This window comes from Scophthalmus maximus, chromosome 8 (assembly GCF_022379125.1).
Source record: "Scophthalmus maximus strain ysfricsl-2021 chromosome 8, ASM2237912v1, whole genome shotgun sequence".
In the NCBI taxonomy this organism is placed as follows: Eukaryota; Metazoa; Chordata; class Actinopteri; order Pleuronectiformes; family Scophthalmidae; genus Scophthalmus; species Scophthalmus maximus.
The window spans coordinates 25,299,778-25,313,013 of record NC_061522.1 but is presented as its reverse complement, the minus strand read 5'-3'; the positions used below and the strand labels follow the sequence as shown (position 1 = coordinate 25,313,013).

The window sequence follows — 13,236 nt, the reverse complement described above, 5'->3', positions numbered from 1 at the left end:
ATGTCACAAAGCTCATATCATCTCAAACTGTTTTTTGTTGAACATGACAATGAGTTCACTGTACTCCAATGGCCTCCACAGTCACCAGATCTCAATCCAATAGGGCACCTTTGGGATGTGGTGGAACGGGAGATTCGCATCATAGATGTGCAGCCGACAAATCTGCAGCAACTGCGTGATGCTATCATGTCAATATGGACCAAAATCTCTGAGGAATGTTTCCAACACCTTGTTGAAAGTATGCCATGAAGAATTAAGGCAGTTCTGAAGGCAAAAGGGGGTCCAACCTTTTACTAGCAATGTGTACCTAATAAAGTGGCCGGTGAGTGTATAACCTTCCGGTGGACATATCTCTTCCATTGATAACTATTAATAAAATATAATGGAAAGAAATGTATCTGTTTATTTTTCATTAATGATTAAAAGAAAATCATGTATATGTAACCTACTCCCTCTGCGGTCCCGGTCACTGCTGACAATTCTCTGTACACCCGGAGACTCTGCGTTGTTTTTTATGTGTGATGATAGGGTGTTCAATGGAGAAAGAGAAAGACACAGGATCCAAGGTTCTGGATTGTGGTTGAGACATCTGCGTTTTATTTGCCTTTTCACAGTTCCTCGCTTTCAAGGTAGAGAAGGGAAACTTCTTTTTAAAACATGTTCCATTCAACCAAGGAAAACATTAAAACTAAAAGGAATAGATAGCCCAATGTAATGCAACAGAGATAACAGTGCATATAAATGAATTACAGCGCTCTTAACAAATATTGACTGCATTAAAATGGTTGAAACAGAAAAGCTAGTGATTCACCGCATACTGTGTCTATACAGGAGTCACCAGAGCACAGCAAGCTAGCTAACCCCATACATAATAATATGTTAAAACACACTCACAATATTAACCAACTAAAACCGCGCCGAATTATACATAAACACTTAAATTGACTGCGAACTGCTTACCTTTCGGGGTAGAGAAGGGAAACTGGCGAAACATGGAGCCAGTCGTGCAATGAGCCACCGGACAACGGAGACCCACAAGGGACAAACAGCACGCACACTAGATGCTTTGGGGAACAAGCAGTGTGACAGCACCACCTAGTGGCGCACTTAAACTAGTGCCTTACATACAGAATTTTTTTTATGATGCCTGAAGATGTATCGATAATTGTTTTCTAATTGAATTGTAGCCCTCTGAATCGAAATCGAATCGTGAGGTGCCTAAAGATTCCCACCCCTACTTCATTCATACATTACTGGAACAGACGTCAGGGGCAATTTTAGGGTCAAGGGTCTTACCCAAGGACACTTTGTCACGTATACTGCAGAACCCAGAGATCGAACCAACGACTTTGTTGTTGGTGGATGTGGACGACCCACTCAATCACCTCAGCCTTAGCCATGTTGTGAAACAAAAGATGTATAAATAAATTAACTTGAACTTGCAAGTTTATTTGGGCAACCACTCGATTTGTCTACTATGTCTTTTCTCTGCGTTTTTCAAGGTCTGATTCCCGACAAGGAGGTGCGAGTGAGTGTGAAGGCCCTGGCGGTCAGCTGTGTTGGGGCAGCAGGAGCGCTTCATCCCGAAGCCTTCTTTAATTCCCTCTACCTGGATCCGCTGGACGGCATTCCAGCAGAAGGTGGGGGAACGGACATTTGAGACAGTCCTGTTTAGATGATGTTTAATAGGTTATTATTAAGACAATGCAGCCTAAATCAGGGGTGCCCTTAATGGGCAGAGTTAATATTGCAACAATCATCACAGCATTTAATTAAGCTTTTCTCGCTGTGTCAGATGGTAAGAACTTTGTCAGTCAAATCAAATTAGATTGTTCAATATAAATATTTGACAATTCGTTCCTTCTTTCTGAGTGACATTCATGTAATATAGTAAACAAGTCAAATCCCTCTGAGCTAATGTGTGAATGTGCAAAATTCTTTGTTCCACACTAGATATCCAACAAAAGCCAGTGACTATATTGTATTAAGTTTAAGTTTTTAATATGTTACCTTATGGAGATGGTGATCAGCGATGTCATTTAACAGAGTTTGGAGGAGAAGTGGAAGTAGCCACTGTTGCAGAGGGGACCATTGAAAAACGTATTTTTCGCCACATTTTTTTGGGTGGTCCCCTCTGCTACAGTGGGACTTGCGCTACTTCCACTTCTCCTCCAAACTCCATTAAAAGACATCGCTGATTACCATCTCCATACGGTAACATATAAAGTATGCATAAGTAACTCATACAACCCCACTTCAAAATCATTAATCACTAATTTTGGTAATTAGTAGTCAATAAATGTATCGATTTACAATATAGCAGACCGACATGCCTATGTAGTTACTCTATGTAGTTAGACAATACTTTCGGTCCATCAATCCATTCCCCTGCTACTCTTATACGCTGCTGCTAACTTCCGGGAACCATTGAGTGGCTCCATGATCTGCCATTGCTGGGGAAGAAATGGTCCATTGGAGTGAACGGAGTTGTCGCGACTCTCATTAGACGTCACTGTCCGGATAATAGGCCTGATCAGGTGATAAGTGAAAACACCTGTGTGGGTGGAGCTTTGACATTAAAGAGCTCACACTGTGACTAGATGTTGAACCATGATATTGTCAAAATGAGAATTTGCCACTATGTAGTCTTTTGGGTAAGATGTTAAACAATAATACTAAAGTCTTAGATAGAATTTAGCTCTTTGTGTTAATTATTTGTACACCTTCCCTTCATCGTCAGCCTGAACGAAAAATACTTCTCAGCCCAGTTAGCAGTAGGCCAGCACGCACAACACCACGGCCCTGAAACTGAATCGACTACATGGCTTTTCCTCTTGTCACGTGTCAAAATGTTTTCTGTGCAAAAGACTTGCAAGTGCATTATTTTCTGTTGCAATGGCATTTCTGGTCAGTTCCAAGTTTTGAATTGGCAACTGTATTTGTGTTTAGTGCTGACTTTGACCCCCATTCCTTTCCCTGTCCCCTTGCAGAGCAGCAGTATGTCAGTGATGTGCTGTGTCTCATTGACCATGGGGACCCCCAGATCAGAGGGGCCACAGCCATCCTCTGTGGAGCCATCATTCAGGCCGCACTCACCAAAACACGATACAACATACACACCTGGCTGGCCAGGGTGCAGAGTTCAACAGGTTAGTGTGTGTTTCAGGTATTTGCACAGGCTAGTTTGTCCTGGTGAAAGCCTGGATTGTATTTAACGGTCCTCCTCTCACCTGTCTGTCCTGTCCAGGTAACACTCTATCCCTGGTGGACTTGGTGCTTCTGCTCCAGAAAACTCTCAAAGATGAATCCTCTGTCACCTGCAAGATGGCTTGCTCTGCAGTGAGGGTAGGACAGAGCTGTATGAATATGTTGATCTTCTGTGTTTGTGTTTGAAATGACATTAACCTATTGTGTGTGTTTGTTTCAGCACTGCATCATGACAGTGTGCAGCAGTACCCTGAGTGAGCTTGGCTTACAGTTGGTGATAGACCTGCTGCCTCTGAGGGACTTATCCTATTGGCTTGTTCGCACCGAGCTCTTGGAGACCCTGGCTGAGATGGACTTCAGGTAGGATCAATTTTGATCTTTATGTTCAACATGTAATGTTTGACCTGTAACCAAAGATAGTACCTCATTCCTGTGCTTTAGATTGGTTAATTTCCTTGAGAGAAAAACGGAGGCTTTGCACAAAGGAGATCATCACTACACTGGGGTAATTCTTCATTTTACCTTTAATTTTTTTGCTGTGCAAAATACAAGTCCTAATGTTTTAGATACACAAGTGTACATAAGGGTGTGAGGTTTTCAATCTCGAGTTTCCTGCACTGTGATCCTCATCTGTCCACATTGTTCTTCGTCCAGCGGCTGCGGCTGCAGGGCAGAATTCTGAATGACGTAGTCATCCGTCTGTTGGGAGATGAAGATCCTAGAGTGCGGCACGTGGCTGCTTCCGCTGTCAGCAGGTATGCTATATTTTCTTACATAGTGTATTGTGAGTTTCATCTTGTCTATAATTTAGACAAGCACATTTTATTCCGATTTTTGTACAATGAATTAAAACTGTTTTATTCATACCTCTCCTCTCAATATCCACTACCCCTTCCTTCATGTCTCGGCACATGTTCCCGTCTTTCGACCAGACTGGTGTCCAGGTTGTTTTATGACTGTGACCAGGGCCAGGTAGACCCAGTGGTGGCTATCGCGCGGGACCAGAGTTCAGTTTACCTGCAGCTGCTTATGCATGAGACACAACCACCCTCCCAGTTCACCGTTAGCACCATCACAAGGTAAACACATAAAAACTCACATGCAGTTAGTTTCATGTCACTGGCTCTAAATACCATAATGCTCATTGGACATACTATATGTTGTATTGCAAAGACTATCAGACCTTTGGTGTCAGCCATCTTATCTTCAGGCCTTGATACCATAACATTTACTTTTCTTTTGTCAAATTTTAGTGGTTTAGTTGCGCAGGTCATGACAAAATTCCAGAACAGTCCTTGATGAGCTTGTTGTCTTTTCTCTGCCAGGACATACAGAGGCTACAACTTGTCCAACACCGTGTCTGATGTCACACTGGAGAACAATTTGTCTAGAGTTGTAACTGCCATATCCCATGCTTTTACCTCCTCTACCTCCAGGGCCCTAACTGTAAGCCACCACACGGTTATAAGGCTCTTTTTGCATGTGTAACACTTGTTTTGTGTGTTTGTGTTTCTATACACTGAACAAAATTATAAACGCAACACTTTTGTTTTTGCCCCCATTTTTCATGAGCTGAACTCAAAGATGTAAGACGAAAAAGTCTTCTATGTACACAAAAGGCTTATTCCTCTCAAATATTGTTCACAAATCTGTCTAAATCTGTGTAAGTGAGCACTTGTCCTATGCCGAAATAATCCATCCACCTCACAGGTGTGGCATATGAAGATGCTGATTAGACAGCATGATTATTGCACAGGTGTGCATTAGGCTGGCCACAATAAAAGGCCACTCTAAAATGTGCAGTTTTATCACAGCACAATGCCACAGATGTCGCAAGTTTTGAGGGAGCGTGCAATTGGCATGCTGACTGCAGGATGTCCACCAGAGCTGTTGCCCGTGAATTGAATGTTAATTTCTCTACCATAAGCCGTCTCCAAAGGCGTTTCAGAGAATTTGGCAGTACATCCAACCGGCCTCACAACCGCAGACCACGTGTAACCACACCAGCCCAGGACCTCCATATCCAGCATCTTCACCTCCAAGATTGTCTGAGACCAGCCACCTGGACAGCTGCTGCAACAATCGGTTTGCACGACCAAAGAATTTCTGCACAAACTGTCGGAAACCGTCTCAGGGAAGCTCATCTGCATGCTCGTCGTCGTCATCATCGGGGTCTCGACCTGACTGCAGTTCGTTATCGACTTGAGTGGGCAGATGCTGACATTCGATGGCGTCTGGCACTTTGGGGAGGTGTTCTCTTCAAGGATGAATCCCGGTTTTCACTGTACAGGGCAGATGGCAGACAGCATGTATGGCGTCGTGTGGGTGAGCGGTTTGCGGTGGGGTTATGGTATGGGTAGGCATATGTTATGGACAACGAACACGGGTGCATTTTATTGATGACATTTTGAATGCACAGAGATACCGTGACGAGATCCTGAGGCCCATTGTTGTGCCATTCATCCACGACCATCACCTCATGTTGCAGCATGATAATGCACCGCCCCATGTTGCAAGGATCTGTACACAATTCCTGGAAGCTGAAAACATCCAAGTTCTTGCATGGCCAGCATACTCACCGGACATGTCACCCATTGAGCATGTTTGGGATGCTCTGGATCGGCGTATACGACAGCAAAGCCAATGAAGAGGAGTGGATCAACATTCCGCAGGCCACAATCAACAACCTGACCAACTCTATGCGAAGGAGATGTGTTGCACTGCGTGAGGCTAATGGTGGTCACACCAGATACTGACTGGTTTTCGGACCCCACCAATACAGTAAAACTGCACATTTTAGAGGGCCTTTTATTGTGGCCAGCCTAAGACACACCTGTGCAATAATCATGCTGTCTAATCAGCATCTTGATATGCCACACCTGTGAGGTGGATGGATTATCTTGGCAAAGCAGAAGTGCTGCGTACATACAAAAAGTCTTAGATCTTCGAGTTCAGCTCATGAAAAATGTGGGCAAAAACAAAAGTGTTGCATTTATAATTTTGTTCAGTGTATACATACATTTTAATACCGTTCCTTTTGTCTCTCTGCAGTTTGGATGCTGTGAAGCCTTGTGCCTCTTGGCTTCAAATTTTCCTGTGTGCACTTGGAGCACAGGCTGGCACTGTGGCTATGTTAGCTCCAGTAGCAGCTTTTCTTCTCGCTCTAGTCTGAACCGCAGCCGGGGCAGGGCGTTAAGGTTTGTGATGCCTCTCTCCATCAGGAATTCTTCCATTGTACATTTAATGGTATTCTTCTGCCCCAACATACGTATGTGCGTGTGTTAAGTCTGTCCCATCCCAGCAGTGCTCCAGGCTCTTCGACCTCCTCATCGGCACCAGACACGGAGCGGCGCACTCTGACAGTGGGAATGGCCAACATGGTCCTCTCCTTACTGTCCTCCGCCTGGTTTCCACTGGATCTTTCTGCACATCAGGATGCACTTTTGCTTTCCGGCAATCTGCTTGCTGGTGTGTAATATACATAAAAATGTCACCATGTTGTAGCTTGCAATTGTACAGCATTTTAAAACATACCACCACCAACTCAACCTTCAGGGATTGGTATCCTGTTCTTGTTTAACCTGTCTGATGTTTGTAGCTGTGGCTCCTAAATGCATGCACAACCCCTGGACTGGAGAGGAAGAAGGCAGCAGTGGGAGCGCGAACACTAGTGGAGGCACAAATAAGATGGAGGAACCCTGGGCAGCACTGTCAGAGCGCTCCCTGGTGGCCATGGTGGAGCAGCTCTTCTCCCACCTGCTCAAGGTCCTCAACATCTGTGCCCATGTGATGGATGACACACCACCAGGACCAGCAGTTAAGGTAAGTCAGATTTAAAGGGACATTTGTTTGGTTTTTTTATGGCCCATGGCCAACATGATCTATTTGTAAGACACATTTTAGAGGCATTTATCTACAAGTTGCGTCTGCAGGAAGACAATGACTTAAGTTTGTGTACCCTGTTCCATACTTTTTAGGCCACTCTCCCCTCCCTGAGCAACACCCCCTCCCTCAGTCCCATCCGCAGGAAAGGCAAAGAGAAGGAGGCTGCTGAGCCCAGTGCTGCTCCTATGAGTCCAAAGAAAAGCAACGAGATAAACGCAGGTAGATGCGGACCTCACTATACACTACCACAGGTACAGATCATCTGAGTGTCTGAATATTTGACAAGATGTGGCCGTTGTGTTTTTTTGTGAGCAGGCAGGCCAGCAGACAGCACAGGGTCCGCAGGCATAAACAAATCTACCACGCTTGGCAGCTTCTACCACCTTCCACCCTACCTCAAGCTCTATGATGTCCTTAAAGCTACACATGCCAACTACAAGGTGAGAATATGCATATGTCCTTAAACCACTTATTAACCGAAAAGAAGGTGTGGGAGAGGGGGGGTTGGAGCCTTAACCACTGCGCTCTTCATATTTTTCTGCTAGGTAACGTTGGACCTCCACACTAGCCAGGAGAAGTTTGGAGGTTTCCTGCGCTCCACTTTAGATGTTCTGTCTCAGCTGCTGGAGCTGGCCACTCTACACGACATCAGCAAGGTAAAGATTCTCTTACCAGCTCTATTGGACGTTATCAGGAAAGGAGGTGGTTTTTGGTCATTGGACTTGCTGATGGATTGAAGCAAATTTTGTTAATTTTTTTAACATCAATACAAACCATTTAACAAACACTATATTCACGTTGAGTGGAATCAGTATAATATAATGATATGATATATCTTCTGTTAGTGTGTGGAGGAAATTTTGGGCTATCTGAAGTCCTGCTTCTCCCGAGAACCAACCATGGCTACAGTTTGTGTCCAACAGGTCAGTAATCTCTGTGTTAATGTTGCCTATTGTGGATTTTGTTATTTACTATGTGTGGCAGTCTTAATGGTGCCAGCACTGAGCAGTGTGCTGCAACCGGTACGACTCCACAAAGAGTGAGGCTGGTTCCTGCCGACAGGGCCTGTAAAGGCATTGGTCTCCCTGTGCGATGGTGCCATACATTCATATTCATGTAGCCAGAGACATGCAGTAATATATTAGCTGGATGTCACCATATCTGCGCCTTTAGACACAGAACATTTTCTAACTGTTGGACAAGCTGAATAGGACTGGCATTAAGAATGATGTAAATACATTATTAATACAGAGATAGAGTACCTTTTTCATAAGTTAATCACAGTCAAGTATGTGTCACTTGCATTAATCAAATGTGAATTATATGAACATTAATCCAATTCAAGACAAAAGACACAAACAAGACATCCTTGGAATTTGATGTAAAGACACTGAGTAAATAAATAATTAATATTTTCTTTCAGACCTAATTTCAGAATTTGAGAACCCACCTGGTCTAGTAATTCATGAAAAGTTGGAAGAACGTTTCTTTAAAGACGTATTTGGAGTCTAAGTTGGATGGTGTATTTTGTCTGGTAACTGAAATATTTCACTTTCTGCAGCTGTTGAAGACCCTGTTTGGCACCAACCTTGCCTCCCAGTACGAGGGCGTCCTGAGTGCACCCAGCCGTTCCCAGGGCAAGGCTTTGCGTCTTGGCTCGTCTAGCCTGAGACCAGGCCTCTACCACTACTGCTTCATGGCACCGTACACACACTTCACCCAGGCTCTCGCTGATGCTAGTCTCCGCAACATGGTGCAGGCTGAGCAGGAGCAGGACACCTCTGGGTGAGTCAAAGCAACATATAGATTATACACAAGAGCAGACATTCACTTCTGTGTCCAGTGTATATGACATTACAGAACTTTCCTTTTTCAACTTTCAGATGGTTTGATGTAATGCAAAAAGCATCCAATCAGCTGAGGTCTAACATCGCAAATGCTACACGCAACAGAGGAGACAAAGTACTTATTGTCTTGCAACTTTTTCCAAATTGTGACTATGAGCAGCTAAAAATGTCATAGATCACTAAATAAGACACTAAATTTTTCTTGACTGAGGTTTTCTGTGCTTTTTTTTCTCCCCTCATCCCTCCAGAATGCCATCCACAACCACATTCGACTGTTTGAGCCGCTGGTGATTAAAGCGCTGAAGCAATACACAACCAGCACGTCTGTGGCCCTGCAGAGACAAGTGCTGGACCTGCTCGCCCAGCTTGTGCAGCTCAGAGTCAACTATTGCCTGCTGGACTCAGATCAGGTTAAATAAGCACATACTGATGCTTTTGTATGGGTTCATTTTAAAGCTTCTGAAAGTTGTCTCATTCAGGAGAATATTGTCTGTGTTTCAGGTGTTCATCGGCTTCGTCCTAAAGCAGTTTGAATACATTGAAGTGGGACAGTTCAGGTAAGTTGTTTCCAACCCAGAATCTTGTGACACGGTAATGTAAGAAAGCCACATGTAGGAAACTAAAATAATTCCTGTTACACTTCTCAACAGAGATTCGGAGGCCATCATTCCCAACATCTTCTTCTTCCTGGTGCTACTTTCTTATGAGCGCTACCACTCCAAGCAGATAATCAGCATTCCCAAGATCATCCAGCTGTGTGACGGCATCATGGCAAGTGGCAGGAAAGCTGTCACACATGGTGAGAGGAACACAAGCAATACATACCACACCCAATCATTCCCTGTACTTGTGGCATGTTTTATTGAGCCCTTTAACTTTTTTCGATGGGTTGATGACCCCTTCATACTTTTTCTCGACAGCCATCCCGGCCTTGCAGCCGATAGTTCATGATCTGTTTGTCTTGAGGGGCTCAAACAAAGCAGATGCAGGCAAAGAGTTGGACACACAGAAAGAAGTGGTGGTTTCCATGTTGCTCAGACTCGTACAGTACCATCAGGTATGGTTACAGCAGCAGGCTATTTTCCTCAAATATTGCAGACACACTTTTCTCTGACTTACATGTGCCTTTTTACATGCATGTTGTTAGGTGTTGGAGATGTTTATCCTTGTACTGCAGCAGTGTCACAAAGAGAATGAGGACAAGTGGAAGAGGTTGTCCAGACAGATTGCGGATGTCATACTCCCCATGATTGCCAAGCAGCAAGTAGGAAAATGAATGAATGGTGTTTGTTTGTAATTGGTCACCTCTTTGACCGGGAAATTTAAATTGGGCTATTATACAGTAAACTCAAATGTTGGCACATACTGATGAATAGAAATCGTTGAGTCTACAATGTATGTCATCAAATGGTCTAAAAACGTGAACGTATTTGTACGTTTTGTCCAAACAGATGCATCTGGACTCTCCAGAGGCCTTGGGCGTGTTGAACACTCTTTTTGAGACTGTAGCGCCCTCTTCTCTCAGGCCTGTTGACATGCTTCTCAAGAGTATGTTCGCCATCCCAGGCACCATGGTGAGACTTGCCTCTGATCATGCACGAAGACCCTGCTTACTTTTGACTGGGCTATCTGATTTTTTTTTTTTTTTTTAATGTTTTTTAATCAAGCCTCTGCTCCTCTAGGCATCAGTAGCTACTGTGCAGCTCTGGGTGTCCGGTATCCTCGCAGTGCTCAGGGTGCTTGTCTCCCAGTCCACTGAAGACATTGTCCTGTCCCGGGTTCAGGAGCTCTCACTGTCCCCAGATCTCCTCTCGTGCCACACAATCCACCGCCTGCATCAGCAGAGCCTCTCTCCGGATGACATGGCTGGTGCTGACACTCTCGGTAACCAGGAAACTAATGGAGAGGCACAAAAAGCCCTACCTGAGGAAACCTTTGCCAGGTTAGTGTCTTCACTGTCCAGTTATATGTATCTGATCAAAGGATTGATTGAGTGATTATTATTATTACACAATTCTGAAATGTTCCCTTTTTTTACTCCCTTCACCTGAAATGAAAAATTCCTGTTCCCCCTCCCTCCAGATTTCTCCTCCAGCTGGTGGGAGTGTTGCTGGATGACATTTCCTCACGAGAGGTTAAAGTGGACATTACAGAGCAACAACACACCTTCTACTGTCAGCAGCTGGGAACACTCCTCATGTGTCTCATACATGTCTTCAAAAGTGGTGAGCACATACTTTTAATATTAATTTTCGTTTCTTTAAATGTCAAGTTTTTTTTTACCTTGGATATAAGTTTTTTTCACAATTAAATGTTTTTCAAACTTTATTTTTCCTTCAGGAATGTTTCGTAGGATCACTGCTGCAGCCAGTCGTCTCCTGAAGGGCGAGAATGGCAGTGGACAGACTGGCTCTGAGGCTAGCCTCTTCTACCCATTGGAGGGACTGAACAACATGGTGCAGTGCCTCATCACCACCCACCCCTCCTTGGTGCTCCTCTGGTGCCAGGTCCTCCTCATCATCAACTACACCAACTACTCCTGGTGGGCTGAGGTTCACCAGACACCCAGGTAAGAGCACAGTGTCAGAACCCCATCGAAGTCAGTTTAGTGTGACAAAAACATTAGACAGAAAATAAAATGAAATACTTGTCGAATAGAGGTTTCCTATGGTACTGGATCCCAAGCAGTTCTGGTATGCTACATTGACAGAAAAATTGTGCAAAACTCACAGGATTGTATCTTCTGCCCCTCAATCCTGGCTCTCTCCTCTGTTTTCCTTCTGTCAGGAGACAAAGCCTCTCGTGCACAAAGCTGCTGAGCCCTCACTCCTCAGAGGAAGGTGAAGAGGACAAGCCGGAGTCCCGGTTAGCAATGGTCAACAGAGAGATTGTACGCAGGGGAGCCCTTATCCTCTTCTGTGACTATGTGGTGAGACTGCTAACTACACGCAAAATGTTTCAGAAAATGTTCCTGCCGTGAATCATAAATATACTAAGATGTATTATTCCAAGCTAGAGACTCTAATGACTGTTGCTCAAACATGTTGAGAATGACATGAGTGAGAAATCAGTCTTTATGTTCAGAGCCGAAGCTCAAACGACCAGGACAACAAACCTCCACCATACTGCAGTGCTCTTGAAAACCAATGGATCCTCTGTACCAGTGTCCAAAATTACCACTCGCCAGTCGCCAAATGTGGGTAAATTTAGTGTTTGGCGAGTAAATTATGAAGACTACACGCCACTCTGACTTAATTGCATCAGTCATCAAACCGTGCGAACTTGGGATACAGTAGCAGCTACAAACAAAAGACTTGAATTGTGCCGTTGCGTAAGGGGGGTTAGGTGGAGGGGGTTGGGAACGGCTGTCTGCCCTTCTTGTGGATCTCCCCAGTTACGGCGCCTGCCGGGACCCCCCATTTTGCGGCGTGGGACCTCTGGCGGGGCACTGGCACACAGACACCCAGTGGCGCCATCAAGGGGGGGGTCAGAGGGGGGCCGCGGCAGTAGCATGATGCATAATTATGCTACATTGCGTTAAAATGCTTCTGATATTTTACAGTGGGTACTATTTAATTTAAATCAATAAAGTATATTTTTATGATAGTTAAATAATATAAGTAGGTCTCGGGTTTGACGGAGCAAGACCCAAATTAAGGTAAGAAGGGAAAAGGAGTATTTAATAACTAAGGTTACATGACTTAAATAAACAATATCCATCTTTCCAAACCTCAATTCCAAAACTCCCAATATACTACAACGGCATAATAGAATTCCAGAAATTCAGTTATGGCTTTTGGTTTTGGTGTGCCACCCCGAGATTTTCAGTCGCCCCATCTGGCCACCCCTGTGAAAAATGTCTGGGGGCGCCACTGCAGACACCATTTGCAGCAGAAGGCCAGACTTCATAGCAGGAGACCAGGAGGAAACCTAGTAGTTTTGGTTAGGGAAAAATCTGTCTGGCTGGTAAATTTATTTAATCTACCAGCCACCTTGGCTGGTAAACCGAAAAGTACATTTTGGACCCTAATCTGTACCTCAACCATTTAGTAAAGGGAACATGTTTTATTTAACAATTAAAAGTGCATACTTGGTTTTATTTCTCAACCTGTCTAGTGTCAAAACCTCCACGACTCAGAGCATCTGACCTGGCTGATTGTCAACCATGTGCGTGACCTCATCAGCCTTTCCCATGAGCCTCCAGTGCAGGACTTCATCAGCGCTGTGCACCGCAATTCAGCTGCCAGTGGCCTCTTCATCCAGGCCATCCAGTCACGCTGTGACAACCTCACTACGG

At 44.5% G+C, this 13,236-nt stretch overlaps 1 protein-coding gene and 1 non-coding gene across 13 annotated transcripts in view; both read left to right on the top strand.

Annotated features, from left to right (window-relative positions):
- htt (huntingtin) overlaps positions 1–13,236 on the top strand; it is a 54,946-nt gene that overhangs the window by 28,328 nt on the left and 13,382 nt on the right. For 10 of the 12 annotated variants that reach the window (XM_047333779.1, XM_047333776.1, XM_047333775.1 and 7 more), the window contains 28 exons: positions 1,503–1,640; positions 2,991–3,149; positions 3,248–3,345; positions 3,428–3,567; positions 3,649–3,712; positions 3,862–3,962; positions 4,140–4,286; positions 4,533–4,653; positions 6,259–6,404; positions 6,494–6,675; positions 6,806–7,029; positions 7,185–7,311; positions 7,408–7,532; positions 7,638–7,748; positions 7,938–8,015; positions 8,654–8,877; positions 8,976–9,054; positions 9,188–9,349; positions 9,441–9,496; positions 9,590–9,738; positions 9,860–9,996; positions 10,087–10,203; positions 10,391–10,513; positions 10,622–10,881; positions 11,022–11,164; positions 11,280–11,508; positions 11,727–11,868; positions 13,056–13,235. In XM_047333779.1, the coding sequence (XP_047189735.1) occupies positions 1,503–1,640; positions 2,991–3,149; positions 3,248–3,345; positions 3,428–3,567; positions 3,649–3,712; positions 3,862–3,962; positions 4,140–4,286; positions 4,533–4,653; positions 6,259–6,404; positions 6,494–6,675; positions 6,806–7,029; positions 7,185–7,311; positions 7,408–7,532; positions 7,638–7,748; positions 7,938–8,015; positions 8,654–8,877; positions 8,976–9,054; positions 9,188–9,349; positions 9,441–9,496; positions 9,590–9,738; positions 9,860–9,996; positions 10,087–10,203; positions 10,391–10,513; positions 10,622–10,881; positions 11,022–11,164; positions 11,280–11,508; positions 11,727–11,868; positions 13,056–13,235 (3,962 nt within the window). The remainder of the gene's footprint in view (positions 1–1,502; positions 1,641–2,990; positions 3,150–3,247; positions 3,346–3,427; positions 3,568–3,648; positions 3,713–3,861; positions 3,963–4,139; positions 4,287–4,532; positions 4,654–6,258; positions 6,405–6,493; positions 6,676–6,805; positions 7,030–7,184; positions 7,312–7,407; positions 7,533–7,637; positions 7,749–7,937; positions 8,016–8,653; positions 8,878–8,975; positions 9,055–9,187; positions 9,350–9,440; positions 9,497–9,589; positions 9,739–9,859; positions 9,997–10,086; positions 10,204–10,390; positions 10,514–10,621; positions 10,882–11,021; positions 11,165–11,279; positions 11,509–11,726; positions 11,869–13,055; position 13,236) is intronic. The other 2 variants (XM_047333774.1, XM_047333773.1) reach the window with 2 other exon arrangements.
- On the top strand, positions 8,070–8,199 carry LOC118313281. The gene has a single exon (XR_004794436.1). It is a non-coding gene; the product is annotated as a small Cajal body-specific RNA 14 (non-coding RNA).